General features: G+C 39.6%; 2 protein-coding genes and 1 pseudogene across 5 annotated transcripts; 1 reads left to right on the top strand and 2 right to left on the bottom strand.

Moving 5' to 3' along the window:
- Nucleotides 1-431: 431 nt before the first annotated feature.
- LOC145469551 (guanidinobutyrase-like) lies at nucleotides 432-8,470 on the bottom strand. 2 transcript variants are annotated; one of them, XM_081453301.1, is made up of 6 exons: nucleotides 8,006-8,454; nucleotides 6,737-6,983; nucleotides 2,238-2,438; nucleotides 1,862-2,006; nucleotides 1,182-1,276; nucleotides 432-557 (listed from the first exon to the last, which is right to left on the bottom strand). In XM_081453301.1, exons 1-6 carry the CDS (start codon nucleotides 8,263-8,265, stop codon nucleotides 432-434), a joined length of 1,074 nt encoding a protein of 357 aa, XP_081309427.1. In that variant the 5' UTR covers nucleotides 8,266-8,454. The 2 variants fall into 2 exon arrangements, with proteins under 2 accessions (XP_081309427.1, XP_081309426.1); XM_081453300.1 differs by having other exon boundaries at nucleotides 1,862-2,438; nucleotides 8,006-8,470.
- On the bottom strand, nucleotides 3,238-6,436 carry LOC145469559 (uncharacterized; annotated as a pseudogene). The gene is made up of 2 exons (XR_014042330.1): nucleotides 4,681-6,436; nucleotides 3,238-3,809 (listed from the first exon to the last, which is right to left on the bottom strand). The product of XR_014042330.1 is annotated as an uncharacterized LOC145469559 (transcript).
- Nucleotides 8,471-9,442: 972 nt separating the features above from the next.
- LOC145469547 (cell division cycle protein 27 homolog) lies at nucleotides 9,443-23,874 on the top strand. Of its 2 annotated transcripts, XM_081453296.1 has the most exons (18): nucleotides 9,443-9,553; nucleotides 10,670-10,745; nucleotides 11,777-11,924; nucleotides 12,111-12,236; nucleotides 12,366-12,463; nucleotides 12,970-13,351; nucleotides 13,443-13,554; nucleotides 14,255-14,473; nucleotides 15,255-15,326; nucleotides 15,935-16,073; nucleotides 16,725-16,897; nucleotides 17,623-17,674; nucleotides 18,309-18,409; nucleotides 19,106-19,314; nucleotides 19,739-19,856; nucleotides 20,440-20,568; nucleotides 21,284-21,358; nucleotides 21,883-23,874. In XM_081453296.1, exons 1-18 carry the CDS (start codon nucleotides 9,530-9,532, stop codon nucleotides 22,093-22,095), a joined length of 2,466 nt encoding a protein of 821 aa, XP_081309422.1. In that variant the 5' UTR covers nucleotides 9,443-9,529; the 3' UTR covers nucleotides 22,096-23,874. The 2 variants fall into 2 exon arrangements, with proteins under 2 accessions (XP_081309422.1, XP_081309421.1); XM_081453295.1 differs by lacking the exon at nucleotides 9,443-9,553 and having other exon boundaries at nucleotides 10,517-10,745.
- The last annotated feature ends 504 nt before the right edge of the window (nucleotides 23,875-24,378 follow it).

Genomic DNA, 24,378 nt, shown 5'->3' with positions numbered 1-24,378 from the left:
CCGTGCTGAACTCACGCCATAAATGAAAAATGACGATAACAATTCATGATCTCTACGATGGCGATAATGATGATGGTGATGCTGAGGAGGAGGAGGAGGAGGAGGAGGAAGAAGAAGAGAAGGTAAGGATCTTAGGAGGTGGGGAGGGAAGGGGTGATTACAAAGGTCTACAGAGAATGAAGGGCGTCGTTCGAGTTTTTTAGATCTCATGAAATGCAAATCTGAGCTGGGAGAAATTTGTATTTCGCGTTTTTAAAAAAGCTCACTAGTTAGACACTTATCTTGAAAGCGAATTAATAACATAACGATTCGAAAAACATTCTTTTAACTTTTAAGTTAAAAACCAGCCATAATAGCATTTTCTAGTCTCTCACAAGGTCCTAACACGACATTCCTCCTTGCGTGACATTATAAGTGGCAAGACTTCCGGCTTAGAACTGAAAATCCGAGGAAGGCGCATCTTTGTAGATCACTCCGGGCAAAACGCACATCATCTCATACAAAAAATTAGCGGCCAGGATTGAAGTGGCTCCGTGCAGGTCAACTGATGGATTAACCTGTACAAAATACATGAAAAAAACAAGCTGTAAGTTCGCCTGCCAATACTAAGGAATGGACTTTTAAATTACAATGCTTTAAATGAAAAATACCGACCATACGAAGGAACTCCCATGTGAAAAAGCGGCGGGCACCCTCAACGTTCGTTCAGGGGTGTATATTGCTGATTTTAGTACAGCTTACGGTATCTGGCACAAAATAAGGGAGTTCTTTAATTTTTACCCCAAGACAAGAAGTGATGATCATCCTCCCTTGTCTTAAACCAAATGAAGAAAACAACGATGTCATACTTTGACTTGTTGATGGTTAAGAGATATCTGAGACAAATTTTTCACGTATAAAAGCATTCGATCACAACGTCGTTAACGTCATTAACCTTGTTTCGTTTTTAGAATGGTATCTTTTGGGGCCAAATAAGGCGTGAGCCACGCCCGGTTTGGTCTCCTTTGGGGTTTTTATTCCATCTTCATTCTCGCCATCCTTAGTCATTCTAATTCTCACTTCCTGATGAGTTCCTGTCATTTCTAGCCTACTCTACAAAATCAAACCGTTGCTGTCGGGTGTTAAGCTTTTCAAAGCCATGCTACAAATAAATCAGTGTTTTATTCTGCCTGGTTACAAACCTCTACCAAATCTCCACCAATTATATTCATTCCTTTAGATCCTCTGATTATCTCTAGGACTTGAATAACCGTCAAACCTCCAATTTCGTGAGTTCCTAATAAGAAACAACACATCTGGTCAAGCGTGTTTAAAACAAGTCAGATTAAAAAAACAAAGTACGTAGTATGGCAGAGGTAAGGTGCGCACCACTCAAAGAGATATTAGAGAATGAACTATTCACAGCCACATCTACTACCTATTCGCTAAATAACGTTTATGGCATTTTAAATTGAGAGAACTCTTAAGGGCAGTTTCAACTGAGGGTCGTGGAACCAAAACCAGGGTAATCATCTAGGCCAGTCAAAAAAGACACAGACAATCCAATAAGCCCATCAAAGTTGACTTAAAGTGGTTTTCAATGGAATGTCGTAAAACCCAAACCAAAGTAATCACTCTAGCCAATCACAAGGGACACAGACAATCCATTGAACCAATCAAAACTCGAAGTAAAAACACGTAGATGACGCAAAGCGCGGAAAAACGCGTGCGAACGAGTCACAATTGGTTTTGATTTGACTTCTGATTGGATGAAAAAGTGGCGCGAGATTTTTAAGCTAATCGTGTGTCGCAGCAATGCAAAACCAATTACTTTTCGACTCTCAAATGAAAACTGCTTTATCTATGAACTACAAATACTGACCTGTCCCAGGGGCGTAGCCTGGGTCGATGACGTCAATATCAAAACTGATGAAAACAGGTGCGTCACCCATAAGCTCTCTGACCTGCGCCATTAGGGGTTCCATGGACTTATACCAGCAATACTTGGCGGGAACTATTTTAAAACCCTGCATTGAAGAAACAAATCGCATTATTTCACCAGAGGTTTTGCACGATTTGACTCCGAAAGTCGGGCTTGAGTTTGCATCAGTTTCGCGCGCCGGCCTTGAACTGAAATGAAACTTTAATTGCCCAATATTGTCATGGGTCGAGGAGAGTAGGGGACCTGTGCTCGATTCCTCGTCAATGCATTGGACACAAAAGCAAAATTTTCGAGAAGATAATAATAATGAGCTTACATGGCTTCTTCCAAATTCGTAGTCGACAGGAGAGTTTCCAGTCCCTCTCAAACCAATCTGGACGACTCGTTTGCAGTCCAGCAGTCCTTCTTCCACTGCGCGGCGGAATGGTGTCGCGTTGGATATTCGTTCACCAAACGTTGTTTCAGATGTATCTGGGTGGGCATCAAGGTGTAACATGCCAACAGGACCATATTTATCCTGCACAGAATAATCACAATTACAGTGAAACCTCGTTTGTCCGGTAACCAACAGGCCACAAAAAGTTGGCCATATTAACGGGGTGGCCGTATAAAGGGGTTCTTTAGGTAAGTAAACGACTTACTGAGCTTTTATTGGGGTCAGAATAAAATGACTGTTGATATTACAACGGGTTCTGATTGATTAGTTTTACGGCGGCTCTACGGTATGGTCTGATATACTGTACATAGTTACGTTGTCAATCCCGCATCCCGCATCCCGCCATCCCTTTCCACTCGGAATGTTTATCCCGATCCCACCTGGTTAGAGTTGCAGTTCTCCACGTAACATCCGTTAAGTTAACCAATAACGTACATGTTTTCTTTTTTCATCGCCCGTCCCGCAAGGCACTCTTGCATCCCCCTTGTCAATATGGGCAAATCCCGCTCCCGCCGTAGTATATCTATCCCGCATCCCGCCATGAAAATTCGGTCATTACGCATCCCGCTTCCATTTTTTTTCTCTCATACCGCCTCTCGGTAAATCTAGGATGAATTTGAACTACAACTGTTGGTCTATAACTAGAACGTAATTCAAATTGCTCTTAGTCTCCCCTTAAGGGAGTGTGCGGAATCTCTTATATGACTTATAAGTATACTGTAGAGAGATCTCGGTTCACTGCAGCTACGCGTTGTGACGCAAAAAACGCAACAACAAAAGAACAGGACCTTTAGCACAAGTAAAGGATGTCGTCGATTTAATTTAATTCGTTACTGGATTAAAAATAAGAGGCAATTGTTTTATTAACTTTGTTACTAACATGGAATGAAAATTGCTTTAATCTTCTGTTCCACTGATTTTTACAAACTATAACCTTATTAACAACACCAACTTGTACATCAAGCTCTTGCCTGTGTAACAATTACAACGCAATGAAAAGGCAGGCTTCGTTTGGCACAATTTACAAATGCAAATTCTCAATTCCACAAATATTTCTACTTGAACGGTGATCAAATGTATCTTCTCCTTAAGAACAGAACGTGTGCGCCATTTTTATCGTCATAGATCTTCCGAAGCATGCACAGTACGACTGCTGACCAACACTTCAGCGGGAACCTGTGAGGCCCGGTTTACACGTCGATGCATGTCTTAACAGGTATCTCCGGTTTTGAAACCAGTTTCTGATCTGCAGCTCTTTCATTTCCAGGGCACTCGCCAACAACGCTCGTTCGTCACGAGTTAAGTATTGTTGGCGTGAAAAGATGTCTTCCAAATACTCGAGTTGAAACTGCGAGAAGCGACTTCTGTTACGCTTCTTTTTTGTGATTTCTTTTCCACTTGTCGTACTTCCATTAGCTGGTTCTTCGACAGTCCCCCTGCTGGTGTTGTTTTCTGACATGGAAAGAAAGTAGAGATCAGATGATTCAATATAATACCACAGAAAACGCACCTCTGCACTTTTACCGACCCGGGGGTCGCACTTTTTAGGGGTCAAAAGTCTTATAACTTATGGTGTACTACATCGAATTCCATATTTAAAATGGCACCTATCTAGCTTATTGTTTGATCTGAGAATAAAAACGAGCCCTAAAAAGAACCAGAGAGACATAAAAAACATTGAAAATAATATTTAATTGAACCTGTTTATGAAGCTGTTCGATACAAAACCGTGATACTCCCGCCGGCGGTACTTTTTTTAGGACTTCCGAGGGACATCCCCGTCACTTAAACATGGCAGTCCCCCGGGGAAGCACCCCAGGGTAACTTATTTTTGTTTCCCAAGTTGATATTTCTCTATCTCCTTTTGATTCAACGCTAGAATTGCTCACAATTTTAGTCACGTTTCAATGTTCAAATTGCCATCCAGCCCGGCAGCAATGAGAAGAAACACGACTAAAATTCCGGGACAAATAGCAAATTTCGTTTCACAAAAGAGCGTTGTTACATATGAATTCACTCAAGCATAAATATATGTTACGCGTTTATAAGGATGTGACGGCATGCTTGAAAGTAAATAAACTAATAAAAACGCAATTTTTAAGCCGCTTTGACCTCAGTTGTTCTCATCTGAGCCACTTCTGAAAGATATTTAACACCTCTAGCGCTAAAAGTTTTAAATGCAGTGTTTAATTATAAAAAACTCGTTCTTTGTATTCTATTCAATACATGTCAGCTTAAATGTGCTTACGTGGGCAACAATTGTGACAACGAGATGCTAAAATAAAATCAGTACATGCATACAAATGAAGACGCTAAAAATCACCTTCCTTCATTCCTCCGGTCAAATGATTTTGTTTCTGTTCTTGGACATCACCGGGATTTCGGGAGACGTCGTTCTCAGCTGTTTGAGGGCTACATACTGTGTGCAAACTTTTACCACCACTGGCTCTTATTTCATTGTAGCAGCAGTGAGGAAGTCTTTGAACGGGTAGTAATCTCATTGTGAAAAGCAGAACTTTTCTTCTTTGTCTTGAAGGCGTCTCACGTACGATCGACGGTATTTTACTAATGCGAGAAGGATGTGGGAAGTCTGAACGAAGAATGTTAGCGATGGAGAAGGGTAAATTTTCCGCCATGACGCTTTTTACAAACGCAGCAAAAATTAAACGGGAAAAAGACATGTCAGCGCTTCCACAAGGCAGGCCTGGACACATACTTCATTAGCACGTGGAAATTCTGCACGCTTAGGCCCAGTTTAGACGTCGTGCTTCTGCCGTGTCGAACTAAATTCAGGAATTAAGTTCGACAAAAGTACGGCAGAAGTACGGCGTCTGAATCAAACTTTTGAATTAAGATCGGCAAACAATTAAGTTCGACAAGCTCTGCCGTGCTACGCGGCTATGGTACGGCAGCGATTCAAACGTCTTACTTCTGTCGCGCCAAACAAAATTCATAAATTATGTCAATATATTTTGGCGGGATTGCGTTCCCACGGGGAGCTAGGAGGAGAATTGTCACGAGGCATCAGTAAATTCTGAATTTGGTTCGACTCTGGCACGACGTCTGAATCAGAGTTGTTTTTCTGCCGTGCCATAGTCGAACCAAATTGCAATTATGTTCGGCACGGCAGAAGCACGACGTCTGAACTGGGCCTTATTAGTTTTGTCAATAGAGAAAAAAAGATTTCTCAGATAGAACGAGAATAAAGCAAATAAAGAAAATGTTTGTTAAAAGGTTGAAACAATACAATTTGACGCGGTGGGACAGAATAGTGTCAAATTACACGCAAACGGGAAGTAATGGCTCCTGATGAAAATCGACTTTTTTTCTTCACTTTTACAGTGCTTCTAAAGAAGCTGTGTATCCAGTAAATTATAAAGGTCGTGTTCTTTTGGGTTGTTTGAGTGTTTTTGTGTTCTATTGGGGGAAACCTGTTTTCCGCGATTGGGTTGGTTGATCAACTTTTTCAACCGGCCTAAAATCAGGTTGAAAAGTTGAAAAAGCGTTGGCTGTGTCTTTTCGCGGGCTATTCCCAGGAGTCTCGGGGTTTCAACCGGAAACGGTCCGAAAAGGGTGACGTAGCAGCTCTCGTAAGGTCTCACATGAATGGCTCGCTACCCTTTGAGAGAACAATAGAACAAACAACAGAAACAATACCCCCAGCCCTAAAACAATAACAGCTGCAAACAATGAAGAGAATTACAAGCTTGGAGAGCGACTACATTTCTGTCGGAAAATCGTTCTATTGAGAACGTCAATCGTGTCAACTGAAACTGGTTGCGGTTGAACCCAATAGAACATGACCAAAGTGTCTTGAAATAAACCACTTATTAAGTAACCTGGCTCGGAAATATTATTGTCGTCGCTCGGTCTTTTCGTTATCAATTTCGCCGCGTGGATTAAGAGCTAGGGCCACTATTACTAGTCACAACCCTCGCCGCACTTTGTTACCATTAAAAATATATCTATATTTGATGCCTTTACCTCGGGATACTTGCTGTACCTTAATTTTAAAGGTCTGGGTCCCGTTGTTTTAAAAGAGGATCACTATCCACAGGGATAGCGGAGCGTATTTTGAATTGGGGGGAGCGGGGGCGGGGGGGGGGGGGGCTAAAGAGCGAGCGCCAGAGGCGCTAACTTGTAGGGGGTCTGAACATAGTAGTGAAATTTTTTTGCTTGTTTCAAATGCCCCCCCCCCCTCCCAAGCCCCACGGCTTTGCCGTCCCTGATCCAGTGAATAGTACAATCTGTTTTACTAATGCTTATCTACATGATAGCGATTTACCACATGACTACGCCATTTTCTTTTTTTTTTTGTTACATTAGGGTTGCACGTACCCAAACTCTACATACCATGAAGCTGAAGTGTTTAAACAAACCTTCATGGCTTTCAAAATAGGATATGTGATGGTGTGGTCTCCGCCCACTATCAAAGGTTTACATCCCGTGTTGACAATGCTGGCCACGTGTTTTTGTATTATTTCAATGTTGGCTTCAAGATTAAGAACGTTGGTCGACACGTCACCGACATCAGCTACCATCAGCGATTCATAAGGTGCAGCTCCTGTATGTGTGTTGTGAGGACGTATCAAACAAGACTCACAGCGGATTTGTCTGGGACCCATGCTTTGTAGGAAAGAATAAAACATACTGCAGTCAGCTTTGAATCCCCAATCCAAATTCTTGGAGTCCAGTCTATGATTTTACGTCACACTGCATTACGAGGCCAGGAAGAAACTGAGGCCATTTTCGTATTCTCGGAATTGAACTGGGACTAGCTTGTAATCGAGGCTAATGGGGGAAGCCTTTTCAAATAAAATGAAATTACTCTGTTTGGAATGATATTCCCCCGCATGAGCCTCTATTGCAAGCTAGTCCCAGGTCAATACCGAGAATAAGAATATGGAGGACAGTTATCAGCCTGAAGGACACCCGCCTGAAAACCAACTGCGCTGTACTGAGCCATGCAAATCGCTTAAAGAGCGCGAGTTGACGTTTCGAGTGATATACCCCTCGTCAGAGCAAAGTGCTTTCCTCTAATGAGTTTGCCTAACGCTCGAAATGGGGTTTAACTTCAACTAATGCTTTTTTCGTGAATTTTTCTTCGGTCTACAAAAGTTCAAAACTCAAGTGGACCCACAAACCCGCTAGGCTCGATTTCTAGATGCTGTGGGAGTTGTCCGGTTGTGATTTTCTTCCCAACGTTGGCGTGACTCGGGCAAGGAACGAGGGCTGACGAAACAGCTGGGACAAAGTTTTGAACTAGCTACTTGAGAAGTCCGTCAAATTTCCTTACAAACGATTATATTTGGGTATTTCTGTGCGCACGCAATGGTTGCACCGTCATGAGTCACGCATCAGGAATCGCGAATCAGACAGAAATCAAAACAGTAGGCAATTATTGTGCTACGCTGTCATCTCGGTCACGAAAAAAGATGCCTAGAAATTTATAATGTATTTGTTAGATTTTGCACTTATTGTGAGCGCTTAAAATCCGCTTTTTCTTCTTCATACTTCACCTAACTGAGCAGACACGTTTGGTTGACCTCGGGGTCTCGAGTTGTGAGAAACAAATAATTTGAAAGCACGAGCGAAACATTCGAATAGTAAACAAAACAAGTAATATTATTTCTTATGGAGAATCTTACCGCGCTCCAGTCCGGTGAGCATAAGTACCAGTATCTAACGGAACCCCAAGAAAACACGCATCCAGCCCCTCAGCTGTTGATTGCGAAGGAAGCCGAAACATCGTGGGTAATCCTGCTGTTCGAGGCACATCGTCTGGGGTCAGGGGATAGTTGAATTTTTTCGATGATATCCAACTTGTAGTTATTTTGCGAGCCTTTGATACGCATGGAATAGGTTGAGTCCTAGCGAGAAAACCACGGCAAGCCCTTCGAATGAACATCTTTGAAGCTGTTTAAGCGGACAGAGTGAGTGTTTGCGTGACCAGAATAATTTGGTAGTATAATTAAGCTTAATTAACTTCTCTCTAGTTAGCATGTCATTAGCTACTTCAAGCTGCGGACATGGAGGGTACCCAAGAACACACTGTAGAAAGGGAGTTGTATTAAATCACGTATCCCCCACTCTCCCTAATCAATTTTGGAAAATGTCGCGTTTTTTCTAACAAAAAGGGGAAAAATCACCTGATTATCAACATTGTAAGCGGGGAGAGGGGAGAACTGGCTTTGTGCCCCAACTTTTTTGTCTGGGATTGTAGATCCTTGACCCGAGTGGCGTGTTTTCCATATCCTCATTATAAATAAAGAAGAAAAAATTACACGGTGGCTTGAAGATAAGAATTTTATTTTCTCATGTTAAAAACAATATTACTCTACTCGCTGCGCTCGTTGGTAAAATATTGTTTTTATCACTCGAAATAAATTTCATATCTTCGTGCCGCTGTGTAATATCCCTAACCTAATAAATAAATAAAAATTTAATACTCGTATCAAGCATGATAAAACTATTGTCGAACTTTTATGGCAACAGAATCGGAAAATCTACACTGAATGATTTTCGTAGGAGAATTTGAATTAACAGAGTTTTCTGAACTCTTCGAAACGCCAGTATACGGGAGTTGGCGCGCAGCGCAGACATATTGAATTTTCTCTTAGGAAGTCAGAATAAAAGAATTCTGAACTTATCAGCAGTGTGTTTTGTTTCTGCAGTTTTTCTAGTGCGGTTGCACTTACACCCTGAAAGCAGTACGTAGGAGAAGCCAGCTGCTCGCAGGATATTCAGTACATACCAACGCGCATATCAAGACTAATTTTGATGACGACGTTCCTCGGTGGGTGTGACCTCCATTGGGTACGAAACAGGTAAAGATCGTTTGACCGTTAGGAAACACAATCTGTAGGCGATATCGAATCCTTCTTCACCTCCTCTCCGACTAATGTTCACAACACGAGGAAATTCGAAGAACCACATCTCCCTGTCAGGTGAGTACCTTCCCTCTCGGGAAATTATTTTTGGGAAAATCAGCAAAGCGCCGTATTCTGCGCCCGCGAGCAAAATATTCGTCTTGAGGTTTCTTTTGAGGATGCGCAGAAGAATCGATTTTTCCCAGCGCCGAATTCAAGTTGGAATGCTAATCGAGAATTTTTCAACGTTTTACGCGGATTTTAGTACAAAAATAAGCTGTTCGAGCTTAGTTTTTATGGATTATGGTCTGTGAGGAACCGATAAGGGTATGATAGCCTTTAATTTTCTGCTTTGATTTGTTTACAATTTTTATTAACATTGCATTTTGACAGTTCGGGGCGCGGGATATTTGGATTTGAAGGGATTTAGTCCTTTGGAAGCAAAAATCTATTTAACTCTCAGCCTAAATTGTTCAACTTTATTGTAGAAATATCTTTATTAACAGCGAGTGAAGTCTCGCAGAAGCTGAGCGACTCCGTTGCTTTGGGTGTTTGACTCACTTCATGAAAGCAAATTTGAAAATATTTTGAACTGAACATCACTTTGTGCTTGCCTTTTAGCTACTGAAAAATTTAACCATGGAACGACTATGAAACGCAAGCAAAGTTGTTGATTTTTGTCAAATATTGTTTTAAGTATTTACATATACAGAAGAAGCATTTCCTTTATCACTTCATTTGATCACCACTTTGTTTCGTGAAGGATTGTGTGTGTGTTGTTAATGCTGAAATACACACACAGCGCCGTCTCTCATTAAACATTTAAGTAAAAACATTCAAGTGCCTTACTGGACATCTGGCTTTCCTTTCTTTTAAAGGATGTTCACTTAATGAAATAGCAGTCTAAATGTATGTGTGGATGATGGATTTTAGCACTCTTGTGTTTCAATAAGTTCGGAATAGTGCAAGCGTTCAGTACATGTACATCTAGCTGGCAGAGCATGGCACTTCAGTTTTGGTAGACCATAGAGATTTTATCAAGAGATTTAATTATTCCATTGTGAGCACACCAAATTTACCAGCTGCATGTGCATTTAGATGGGGAGATACGGACAAATCAGCAAAGCTCTTCCATACACATGTACATGTCCCTGTTCCAGAAATGTGACTAAAATTCACAGTGACACATTGGGCATTTTGTGATGTACTAATTCAATTAGTGAAAAGCAAAAGTAGGACATTTTGATTTAACAAATAGTCAGACTGTAAAAATGCCCTGGTGAAAATTTTTCAGGGATTGCAAAGGATCTGAAAGATTTTCATAAGGATAAGTTACTGATTTTAAATTCAGAATCTTGAAAATTCTCTGCTGGTTTTTAACTTGAGAAGGTGTGAACTTCTATGCACCAACTACATCCATTCTATATTTTGTCTTTTTTACAGGCATCTATATGGCATGCTTTGAGCCATTATGCCTATGATGATGCAATCTTCCTTGCTGAACGACTCTTTGCAGAAGGTAATTTATAACCTTTACATGAAAGAAAAGAGCAATTCTCCCAACTGATTTTTATACTTTTCTTTCAATGTTAGTATCGAGAATTCAGTGGTATATCAAGATTATATCTTCCAGCTGATGATTTCCCCCTATTTAAGTGCCCAAACTGGTACAGTCAACAGATCTCTATTTACTTTTTCAACTATAAGTGTTTTGGGTCAATATTTGGCCTACTTAATGCTGTCGGTTTACTGCTGGCTGACTGTTGGTAATGTGTTGGCATTTTTTCAACTGACAGTTGATCGACAGTTTACTGACAATTGAAAATGGGAGGCATTCTTTACTATTTCCGAAATTGTAACAGTCTGATAAACAGTAACCACATAAAAGTATGCTCAATAGCATTCATTTAAATGGTCACACACTAGGGTTTTATTCACAGACTTAAACGTTAGAACCACTTGTACAGCATAATAAATAATACCACATGAAAGTACTGCTCAATAGCTTTTATTTGAATGGTCACACACTAGGGTTTTATCTGAATACTTAAAGTTAGAACAACCTTGTACAGCATAATATTAAACTAATAAAACAGTACCACATGAAAAAACTGCTTAGTAGTTTTCATTTGAGGATTTAATTCACCGTATAAATTTAAAATTACATTGTATAGCATACTATTTAACAATTAAACTGGTAGCTCACTACAGCTACTGGTCAATAGCCCATGAGGTGAAGCCGAATGGGTTATTGACCCGTGGTCCTTGAGGGGGAAGGGTCTAATTGTTTTAGTATCACCCAACTAGGTGGACAGAAAAGGCAATAATAAAGTTAGCAAATCCAAGTTGAAGAAATATTTATCTGGGAATAAAACAAAAGAAAGCATCACACTCGATTGCGCCAATTTCACTACTTGAGGACTATTAAAATGCAGCATTTGCGTTAGTCCACTAGTTAGGTGATACTAAGAAAGTATTCTGCAATCTTTTTCATTTGCATAACACTACAGAGGCTTTTTAGTGTTAAATCATGGTATATTTTTGTTCTAGTGGGTTCTGATGACACTCTGTACCTTCTGGCAACATGTTTCTATCAAGCTGGTTACTGCAAGAGAGCCTACTCTCTGTTACAAAGCAAAGGGTGCCCTACTCCACTCTGCCGCTTTCTATTTGCAAAATGCTGCATGGACTTAGATAAGTATGTTTGCATTCATCTGTTTTCCCTTTTTGCATGCAATTTATAACATTACAAGCACAGAATGTGCCAAAACTTCACTGGAGCCCACAGTGATCCATTGATGGTGAAGACCAGAATCACAGCATGATGTTATTAACTCAGTAAAAATTTTGTCCTTTCTTTTTGTAATTTTTACTTGTTGTTTAGACTTGCCGAAGGTGAAATGGCTCTTACAGGAGGATGTCTTACTAATAGCAAGCCTCTGGAGACCATAGCATCTGAATTTGGTTCTGCGGCAGGTTATGGACTGGCGCTTTTGGGTCAAATATGCAGGTTTGTTTTCTTTTCAAACAAGATATAAGTTCTATGTACAGGGAGATAATCTTTTTTCTCATATTCTTGAAAGTTGCTTTCGATATCTGTCATAATGGTATGTTTTGTACATTATTTCTTTTTTTTCAGGAAATCAGAACAGTTTACAAGAGCTGCAGAATGTTTTAAAAGCAGTCTGAAGTACAATCCATATCTATGGAGTTCATTTGAAAATCTTTGTCAGCTAGGTACAACTTCAGTTTTGTGTATTGTCAGATTCAGATATCATGCATAGGGCAGCTGTGTTTAGTCAAAATGTTTAAAACCTCAAGATATGACATAACCACTTGTTAAAAATCACCGATCATCATGCTTAAATTCCTTCATTTCACCCTCCTAGTGCCAAAAGGATTTACTGCCCAGTGATTGAATTAACATTGGAGGAGATTTAACATTGGAGGAGATGTTGATTTTCACTTTCAGCAACCCCTGATGAACATTGTTGTGTTTGAGTTTGGATTTGCTATCTTTCTGCTGCATGCCGTGTAAATGTAAATTTGCGTTGTACATGTATATGTTTTGCTTCAATTTTACCCTTGGTACAAATTGGTATTTTCCTTTATTGTGGTGTATGGCAATTCATGTTAAATTGAATTAAACAGGAAAATATCAAAATGTACCAAGAGTAATATAATGTGAACAACAACATATTCATTTAAGTTATTTTTCTATTTTTCATCATTTATTTTTTCAGGAGAAAAGCCAGATCCTGCTGATTATTTTAAGTCATCGTCCTGCCCAAAAATTACATCTTCCATTTCAAACAGAGAGCACATGACTGTAGGATCTTCCACCATCACTATGGATACCACAAGCCCATCAGACAATCAGCGACGTAAAAATGACTCAGTGTCTTCAGAAAATCTTGACCCTTCACAGAATTTGACCCCGCAGAACATTAGCATCCTTATTGGATCTTCTGTTCCTCCATCTAGACAAAGCTCAATTGAAATGTCAGGTAGCAGTTTTGCTGTGCAGTCTGCGGCTGTCAGTATTGTGGGCGAAAAGAGAATGCGTCAGAGGGTTGGTAGAAATCTTTTAGGAGCTACACAGTCAGCGAGTCCGCTAACGCCAAGGTATAATTTGTTATGTGACAGTAGTCCTTTGTATTTCTATACATTTTAATTATTAACAACTAATGTGTACTCTTTGTTGGCTGACTTATAGTTTTGGAATGCTGTCATCGGATACACCAACTAATGACCAAAATACTGTGCCATTTATTACCCCATCTCCAGCTGTTGGTGAAAGCCATGCCCCTAAAGCACCCCTTAAAAAGGTTTGTATCTGTTACAGTTAAACCCTGCAATCTCAAAGTCTAAGGGAAACCAAAAAAGTTCCAGATTGCTGGGGCTCAAGGTAGTTGAAAGTAAATGGCTGAAAAAGCATTTCCAAGGGAAAATGATCTGAGTTCAAAATAGCGAAGGTCTACTTTAATATCTTTTGGTCCTTTCAGTACTGTAAGTGTGATTTATTACAAGAAAGTGATCTTAGACAGAGAGCATAAACAATAACAGGATTGCCACAGGTCAGGAAATGGTCAGGAAAAAATTCTTCAAGGTCAGGGAAAAGTCAGAGAATTTTATTTTGAGTCAGGGAAAATTGGCATTTTGAAAAAAAGTTAGCTAAGGATAAATTGAAATAATTTAATACAGCTGATTTAGTACCATTGAAGGCTGGAAGAAACATTTGGGGTCACTGTGATCACAACAATATTTTTACTTTATGAAGACAGAAAATTTATTGAAAACATGCATTATCAGTCTCATTGGATGAGTGGAAAGGATGGCTCTAAGTTCACGCCAGAAGCTGGTACTAGATCTGACATTTTGTATTTAATATGTGGTCAGGGAAATTTGTATTTTTATCAGGGAAAAGTCAGGGAATTTTGATAAGCGATTACTGTGGGAACCATGGATAGAACACCCTAAAAGTCAGTCATTATCAACAACTTCAAGTTTGAATTTATTTTCCTTTAGGGAGGCAATCGAAGAAGTGATTCATCGGCTAAACCTGTGACGGCCATCACATCTAGTGTCCATAGTGTGCATTCACCGTCAACACTATTTACATCGTCTCCTCATGGCTCTGGACATCAGAACTTCTCATCAAATGTGCCCAGTGTACGACGAAGCTCACGGCTGTTTACACTGTCTTCTAGTAACAGCACAGTCAGTGGTTTTGATTCAAGTAACAAAGTAAGCTAATTGCCCCTTACATTGTAAATACTTCCTAAAGAAAGCCCCATCTGATAGCCTGGGGTGTGTGGATTCTGTCCTTTACTTGCCCTACCAGCAAGAGATGTTTTTTTGAGGATGATTTTTAGGACAGTCGAATTACAGATTGAAGACGTGCGAGAGATTATGCTCGTAAACAATTGTCTAGAGACTCCATAGTTACTGCATAATTACACCTTGCCTGTAGGGCAAGCTCAAAAATTAGTTTTCTTCGTACCCAGCTGAAGCTGTGTAGCTGTGAGAAAGTAATCAGCATTTTAAGAGAATGATGTCCTGAGGCTCTAAAAAAATTCTCTTTGCTGAGATTCTTCTGAAGCCTCAAAACATGACAGACAAGGGGCATGATTACAGAGGTGACAGGAAGTCTTTAGGAAATGCAAGAAGAGAGGGCAGGAAGAAGGACCCCCCCAGTGGGGGGAGCACTGTTCAACATTATGCAACATTTTGCAATAAAAAGGTCGACAGAGGTTGGAGACACTAAGGAAGAAGTACATGTATGTATGTAGGAGAGTGATAAAGAAACACTGAATCTCAGATACTTTTCTGTGGGCAATGGAGTGAGTGTGTGACAACAACATACTGAAGCCAAACATCTTCTTTTGTGTTGTTCATCTGCCACTCATATATACATGTACAGCAAGTACCATATATGTTTTATTTCATAGTTAGTACAGAAGAATGAAATTAGTACATCAAAACTATGCAATAATGTAATTCAAGTATTGTTAATTGTATAATTTAGGATCGAAGAACAAAAAGTGCCAGAGTTTCTTCACCTTCATGTAGAACTGCTGTTAGTAATGTAGTAAAAAAGGTAAGGTTGTAGTAATAAGGTAAGACAGAGTCTGTTCCAGATCCAAGGATCACGGAAGTCACATCATTACACATTGGTGTCAGCCCCTTAACTCTGTAACACGATGGTATCCAACGCAGGAAAAACCCAGGTTCCGTTGCCCAGGGCAAGTAAATTTTTCTCTTGGGCAAGTGAAAACAGAAGTTCAATATTTAAGTGGGGCAAATGAAAACTGAAATTTATTGGCCCATTGGGCAAGTGGATATTAAAATTTTTTCTTGGCCCTAGAATCTAGGAATATTTTTTGGTATTTTATTAATTTTATAGTAGACTCTTGCTTTCCTCCCATCACTACTCAGTCTTGCTCCTGAGTGGAGCAAGGCATTGTGGAAGCAAATTGTTTTGCTCAGAAACACATCTTACTGAGAGTCAGATAGAGTCTCTCAGACTCAAAGAACTTGAGTCGGTGCTTTCAATAAGATTTGAAATAGGTGCAGTGCGCAGAGAGAGTCCTGTCTGATAGCCTGACGTAGCTTGCCTGGGGCAGCAAGGCCCATAACAATCTCCCTCCATAGGGTCAGGATCAGGAAAGCTCTGTAAATGATGTTGTTATTCTTAATTTATTCCAGACTCGACGTCAAACAAGAAGCTCCACTCCTCAGCCGTTGGCTCCTTGTGTTGAGAATGTTATTCAAGAAGAATCATCAGCACAACAAAACACTGAGGGAAAGGGTCAGGGAAAGTTGTCACCCATTCAAAGTAGTATGGGTATGTCTCCTTGCTCTTGATACTTGCACATTTGTTAGTGGATATTTTCCTTAAGCAGAAAAAAACTTCATTTCTATTCCTGACTTTAGTTTGGTCCCTAACATTCATTTGAATAAATGCAAATTGTATATATCTTATTAACCAAGCACGAGGGCTGTACTGGAAGAATATTGGCCAGAGATCTTGACAGTATGGACCTAATGCAGCGAGTTCTATACGGAAAAAACCCAGGTCCAATTTTCTCCCAGTCTGATCTGAGCAAGCTTGGTCAATATGAGATTTATTACACAACTGAAGCTACCAGAAAATCTCAAGAGTGATCTTGTGGGATCATTGGGAAAAGTGCACGGTCCAATACTTAGACAATAATTATAAGACCACCAATAAAGCAATTTGATTAGTTGATTTTAGTTATTGGCCCTCTGAACTAACCTTGTGTTGAGTGTTTTCACATGACGTCCAAAACAATGAAACAGCAGCCATGCTGGTTTTCCAAATCAATCTTCTGGGAGTGGAAATCTTTTCTTATGAAAACGTTTTCTTTTGTTCCAGTAAAGTTGCATGGCTGCTGGCCACATGAGGGAAAACACTTTATTGGATTGAAAATAGTTTCTTTCTTAATGTCTTTTTCTCTGTTTAATTTCATTTTAGATGGGTTGATGTCATTATTGAAGCAGATAGGCCAAGGATATGTCCACCTTAGCTCTTATGAATGCAAACAGGCATTAAATGCCTTTTCAGCTTTAGCTCCACACCATTACAACACAGGATGGGTATTGACGCAAGTGGGACGTGCCCACTTCGAACTAGCAGAATATCAGCTGGTAAAATATTATTATTTATAATCGATCGAATATTTTTTGCTCACAGGCTATTGGTCTAAACGTGTCACTTGACCTGGATATGCCCCAGCCAAAACTGGAGAATATCCAAGTGATATTTGTATTACAAAAAATATTTGAAGTATAATTAACACAATAGCCTCCATTTGACTTTAAATATACCCTAAGATGTTTTTTCTTTGAACCTCACTATTTTCCTTGAGCTTTGCTCAGAAAAATGTTCGCTTCCTGGAACAGACAATGTCTGCTGACAAATATCCGAACATATTTTCCCACCAAATGCAGGCTATTGTTTATATATATACCAAAAGTTCTAAGTTCTAAGCTCATGTTGTACATGAAGTTGTGGTTGAGTAAACTGACATATCTACCAATCCATGATGTTTGTCAAATCAATTGACAACAAAATAATTATTTTATGACAGAGCTTTCAATTTGAAATGGTTTTTTAATACTGCGTATCAGTGTCTCCCCCTTCTCCCATGTATAAGTCCCTCCAGCTGTGGAGGGAAGTCCCTCCACCCTTACAAACTAACATGGCCTAAGAGTTGTGAAATAAAAATGTTGAATTGCAAAATTTTTTAATATTGGCACTATCTGCTAATGCTATTTGCTAGAAATGTTGAAGCATCTTAGTGCTTTAAAATTTTTCTATTTTAAACAGTAATCCTAAATGTGATTTTGTTGTTTGCTTGCATGTTTTACAGGCTGAGAAAGTTTTTGCCAAAGTCAAACAACTAGAACCCTACAGAATTGAAGGTAAAAATTTTGTGTGAAGTTGATAAGTCATCTGTGACTTTAATGCTAAAAATAGCGTAATATCTCATGATAAAGGTAAAGTTTGCATTGGAGCAAAGTGGCCCATCAGGCTGGGACTTATCTTTGGTTTCTGTGACATGAAGCCACTAGGAGTATTTCTATTCCCCCCTGGATGGGATGCTGGTCAATCGCAGGGTTACCCCTAGCATTAAGTCCGTCGGTACCCATTTATACACCTTGGTGCAGAGAGGCACTGTGAGAGTAAAGTGTCTTGCCCAAGGACACAACCCAATGTTCCGGGCCAGGACTTGAATTTAGACTGCTGGATCTGGAGGCAAGCGTACTAAGCATGAGACTACCATGCCTCTCATCAAGAGATTATGATCCTGTCCCATATAATATCTCTGGGGGCTTACACTTTAGGTGTTAAATCCAGGATCCTAGGATATGTGATATGTGATATGTTTTACTAACCTCCCAACTCTGGGAAATCTTGGGAGGCTCAGCGCCCATGTGGTTTGTTCTTTGTTCTCGAAAGGTCTTAGGCAAAGTCTTTTAGTATTACTCTTGCCACTTGTACTAACCCTGGCATTAATATTTGCTTACTCATTTTTTCCTGTTTTCTTTCCGTCAGGCTTGGATCTCTATTCTACCACTCTGTGGCATCTTCAGAATGAAGTGGCTTTGTCAGCTTTAGCTCAAGACTTAGTGGAATCTGATCGCACATCCCCACAGGTAAGAACATAACCATTATAAAATCTCAATTCAAGAGTAGCAAAAGCATAAAAAACTATTGAATAAAGAAATGATACACAAGAGAACAATTGCTTACTGAAATGGCTGGGCTTTGTTTGTTCCAGTCTCACAAGACAAATGCTTCTTTTCACATGCCCAGTTTCAACCCCTGCTAAAGACGGGCGCTCGAGATTCAACCTGAGAAATTTCAAACTGATGACATAGCTGTACTAAGGTCCTTGTTCTCTGATTGGTTGTTGCGTGCAAAAATTCATACCCTAGCAACATCCAATCAGAGATATTACATGGATCTCTGTAGAGTACGTCATTAGGATGGAATTTTTAGATCAAATTTCAAACTTCTCTCAAGTGAAGATAATTTTATGGGCGAACGGAGACGACTGTTATTACGTGACATTTGTTCCTTAGCATCTATGGAAGGTGCGATGCCACCGTGGTTAGTCCATTAAACTCCAGACTGAGCCTTTTGAAGAAACATTTGAGTTCACTGTGATCTCAATTAATGAAAAAGGAAAATTTATAGAAAACCTAGCAGTCTTAATGAAAGGACGGCTGCAAGGGAAGGTTAGAAGCTGCTTCTCCTGATTGACTTTTTGCATATATTTTGGTCAGGGAATTTTAAAAAGCTGATATCTGTGGCAACCATGAGTAAATAATTCTTTCTTACTTTCTTAGGCTTGGTGCGCCACTGGCAACTGTTTTAGTTTACAGAAGGAACACGATACAGCCATAAAGTTCTTCCAGCGTGCTGTTCAGGTGAATCCTTCCTTCACGTACGCCTACACATTGCTCGGCCATGAATATGTACTCACAGAAGAACTTGATCGAGCCATGTCTTGCTTCCGCCAGGCTGTCAGGACAGATTCACGCCATTACAATGCCTGGTTAGTGTACTTTTTTAAATTTATTTTCATTTTGTTTTATTTGCCATAAAAAAGGTCAAAAGAAATTACAGTTATTAAAGTATGCAAAAAATAGAGAAAAAATGGTGAGGGAACCTAATAAAAACCACGAGGCTTGTAAACTTAGTTCCCTTCCAAGAAATACCAGATGACTAAAACTATGCATTATTTTGTAAATGACTTTGATTTTTCTAGAAATATTTAACTTAGTAAGGTGAGGAAGGTTTTCAACTTCTTGTAGGTTTAGGTTATTGACGGGCAGCAAGCCTTGATATCAATTCGCAAAAACAATCGGAAGCCATTGCATTGCTTTTGATCGACAAGTTCACGTGGCAACCAGCTGCAAGTGATTGACATACCACTGATTGCATTACAACGTAATTTATCATAATGTATTTACTTGTAGGTACGGTATTGGCATGATTTACTACAAACAAGAGAAGTTTAACTTGGCTGAAATCCACTTTAGGAAAGCTCTGTCGATAAATCCGTCTAGTTCTGTGTTATATTGCCATGTTGGTGTGGTAAGTTATCGTTTATAAACAGACTGTTAGGTGACATGTGAAAGCTGACATCTCATGGAAAACTAAAAAATTCCTTTGAAGGAGGACCGTTTATAACTGGCTCGCTTTGCATGGGTTTTTTAGATAATCTCTTTTGTACAGGAATTTGGTATTTGCGCACCCCTCCCCCCCTTCTCTATAATGATCACGTTTTCAGTCAACCCATTTTGTTTATTATTGCTAGAATTTTTCTACCTTAACAACTGTTATTTTGAATTTCCTTCGGTTTGAAAGTAATTTTGTAGATTAGAATGACTCTTGACAGTTTTTACTTGCTTGTCAAGGTATTTCGCATTTGTTTTGTTTTGCATAACACGCTACGCGATTGGCTAAAGAATATCGCGCCACTTTGCTAAGATGGACAGTGACACGCTCGCACACTCGCACCGTTTTCGCGCACTTTGCGCCGGCTACACTGTTTTGATTGGTCCTTTGGATTGTCTGTTTCCTTTGTGATTGGCCAGAGTGATTACTTTGGTTTTGCTTTGATTACACCCGGAAACCTCTCTGTCATGACGTAACACTGTTCTCTTGTATTTCTCAGGTACAACACGCAATGAAGAAATCTGAAGCAGCTCTTGTCACCATCAACAAAGCTATGACTATTGACCCAAAGAATCCGCTCTGCAAGTTTCATCGTGCCTCAGTCTTATTTTCAATGGATAAACATCAGGTATGGGCCGGTTCCTATGATTCTAAATTCTCTATTCGAGCTGTGCTTTAATTCGAAAACTTTTTATTAATGAAAACCAGTTGAGACCGCACAACAACTATTTTAAATGGCCGTACCTTTTTAGGAAGACGTTAGGAAGTTCTAACTCTAGAATGATCCTGATTATTTCAGACGTGTAATACGTCTCAGAGACAATTAGGGACAATGAAGACAACACAAAGGAGCTCAGTCACGTTTTTTTTTTTTCTTTTTGGTTATTTTGGCCACGTACAAAATTTCCTTTAAATTGAAGGAAACCTGAAAATAATAGTTGACCAAGATAGAAAAACACTAAGATCACAATAAACCATAAAGGAACAACGATGGTTAAGGATGGAGAAGATTTACACGGATTACAAACGACGAACTTGAAAAATTTAGGCTAAACTTTTCAAGATGCGCAAACTGTGACGTAGCCCCTTTAAATGTCCGATGACCTGAACGTCATTTTTCTCAAAGACCCATAAATCAGGCAAGACACGATATTTATTGCCCTTGTGTGCCGTCTTTTCGTCAAGGTAGTTACAAAATCGACCCAGGATTGAAACGAGCCTCTCTCTTGACGATTTTCAATGTCAAAAAGAAAATTTGAGCATCTGGATTAAATTTGTCATGTCACACATCTTTTCAGATAAATACAACTAATTGATTAAACTTGTGTCCTACCCTGCAACAGGAAGCACTGGAAGAACTAGGGGAATTGAAGAAAATTGTTCCGCGAGAAGCTCTTGTCTACTTTTTAATCAGCAAGGTTAGTTTACCTGAACACTTTGATTAACAATGTTCAGCTTTAAAACTCTCCCAACTGAGTTAATGACATTCTCTATAACTGCACTTGAAGAAATTGGTTTTTAATCGAGAGGTTTGTCTTGAAATTATCACGTCCTATAATCTCATTAACCACCTGGTTGAATTTCGCATAAAAAAGTTAAGAGGAGATGGTTCTTAATCAGGGAGGGTTAACTAACTCCTAGGACTACTGGCGCATCAGGGCGATGCTTAACTGTGGTTTCATTTAGCTATAAGCGACTAAGAGTATTTCTACCCTCCCCCCCCCCCCTGGATGGGATGCTAGTCCATCGCAAGGTTATCCCCAGCATTAAATTTGTTGGTACCCATTTATACATCTACGGTGGAGAGAGGCACTGTGAGAGTAAAGTGTATTGCCCAAGAACACAACACAATGTCCCCGGCCAGAGCTTAAACCTGGACCTTTTTCTTCTACAGACGTTAACTTTGCAAACTTCCTACTGACATTTTGCTCGATTTGGACAGGTCTACAGAAAACTGGGACAAAACCACCTAGCACAGATGAACTTCTCCTGGGCGATCGATTTGGACCCCAAGGGTGCGAACAACCAAATCAAAGAAGCCATTAACAAGCGATATGTCTCAGATGATGACGACAATACCATGGGCCTCGAAACCAATGACACCATGGACCAATCTGTGGGCGTTGATGATCTTTCGGATGAAGAAGGGGACTAATTTTTGAACAAACTTGAAACTATTTAGCTGCGAGTTAAGACACGTAGTAAATTGTCCTCTTGAGAAAATAGAAAAACAAATTATTTTACAATAATGTCGTTGATCTCATGAGCTAAAAGGTGGCCATTTCAGAATATGATTTTTTTGAGGTTTCTCTATTGTTCTGGTGAGATGAAATTTGCCAAGATGATAATTAATTTAGTGTTCGAGGAACCCAAGGTACTGGGTAAGACCAGATGCATTGGTCGAGGGAGGACTGTAACAGCTTGTTTCAGTTTTACTCCTTCATGAATGACAGCTGGATGATGGGGACTGGGAGTTATTTTTGTTCCCAGAAAAAATCGGATAGGAAACGCTTAGCTAGTTCGTTAGGTACGGAATATTTTGTGATATAAGTTATAGCCAATATGCAGTTTTGAGGTCTTCAAAATGACCCGAATCACATACATCAAATACTTGTTTCAATTTATCATTTTTTTAATGCGATAGAAAGTAATTTGTTGTTATCTAAGTGATATTTCAATTTGAATTTAAGTATTAGTGTAAACATTAATTATATTTCGAATTCTGAGTTTTTATACAATGTAAAATGCGATACTTTTGTCATTCGATACAATCTTGATTGACACCATTTTGTTGGCTTCTGCCGTTACTTAGCCAATCAGAGCCAGGCTAGTTTGATAGGCGGCGACATCAAAGTAGTCCTTTACCGATGAATTGCGCGTGCAGTTATTGGCTCTTTGCATCGTTAAGTAGTTCAAATGAAAATGGAAAGCCAGAAACCGTTTTCAAAACTTGATGGACTGAAAAATATTTTCAGTCCATCTCGTTTCAGTGTTACCAAGCACTGGAATATCTTTTTAAAGCCCATGCTTCAGAATCCTGCTCATTCTCTAATTCCAACCGTTTCTGACTAATTGGTTCCAGGAACTAGAGGAATGACATCGTTTCAACGATTATTATTTTTTAAAATAAGTTTAGCCCAGTGCAACAGTGAAAAGCAATTATTTTTTGAGCTACAGCCCACACCAAAAGTCCAACACATTCTGTTTTGATAAGCAGTTTTAACAGGCTCAACAAATAACCAGTAACTGAAGTTTTCAGTGCGCAGAAAACGAAAGAAAAAAAGAGAGAGAGACAAGTAAACTGTATCGCTGGCGATTACACTTTAACCCAAGCAGTGCCGTTTTTGGAGGGAAACCTTAGTTACCGAAGACTTTCCGATTCTTTTCAGCCAATCGACAATCGTACGAGCCCGAAGGTAGTCGTGTGTTTTAACAGTAATTTACCGCGGGCTCAGACAGTTGTCGAAGACGGATCAAGTCTCTCTGACAGTTGAGATTTTGAAGAGTCATAAATGACTAGGAAAAAGAAAGACGTTAGCCTGTGGACTGCAACCAGATATTCAGTTTGGGCTTTCTTCTGCATACAATTTAGTTGTAGTTCAGTTTATTTTTTTCAGGAGCTAATACTAGCTTTCACTTCGCGCAAAACGCCAATTTTTTTGCTTGCCTTTGCAGACTTATTCCCAGGGTCTCTCTTTAGGGAGCAGAGAGACCTTGAGAACGAGGCGATGGCCTCTCTAAATGTGTGAACTTACCATGTCAGCTTTCGAAGAATTGTAAACTTTTATTTAAGTCTAATTTATATCTAAGAAAAAAATGAAGGTTCCTCACTTGTAATTATCTCTAATTTTCAACACGTTTTTGGTGTAATACTATGAAACTGCTTTTTTCTTTTCTCTTTTTTTTTTTTGAGTAAATACATAATTATTATTATATTTCCAGCAGGGGCTCCTGATTACCAGCTGTTACACTATTTTACTAAAGGGATTTGTTCCTAAACGTACGCGAGCTCGATTTCAATCGATTGTCTACGTTTGGAGAGTTGCAAAATCAAACTGATCATGGTCTAGTATAGGGTAAGGGACTGCAGCCAGATATTCAGTGTTCCAGCGGCACACCCCTACCCAAAGATTTACGGAATACCCTCCCAGGGCCCTGGGCCATACTGATACATGAAAAAGAGCTGTTCTGCTCTTTCATTACATGTACTCAACTCTTGAGAACAGGTAATGTTGGTCTTAATTTTCTTAAAATCTCCAACACTATCGATAGTGACAGGTGTGGAATAGTCTATTCTTCTCTATAACTGTGCGCGGTGATGGTTGCCCTTCGCCGTGTTTACCACACCCAAAAAATGGCAAGAAAGTCGAAATTTATGCTCAAGCAAAGGCAACGCTTTAGCCAAAGTTTTTGCCCCTACGAATGCAGGGGATTTACG

The sequence above is a fragment of the Orbicella franksi genome, chromosome 15 (genome assembly GCF_964199315.1).
Source record: "Orbicella franksi chromosome 15, jaOrbFran1.1, whole genome shotgun sequence".
In the NCBI taxonomy this organism is placed as follows: domain Eukaryota; kingdom Metazoa; phylum Cnidaria; class Anthozoa; order Scleractinia; family Merulinidae; genus Orbicella; species Orbicella franksi.
This window is presented reverse-complemented; position numbering and strand designations above follow the sequence as displayed.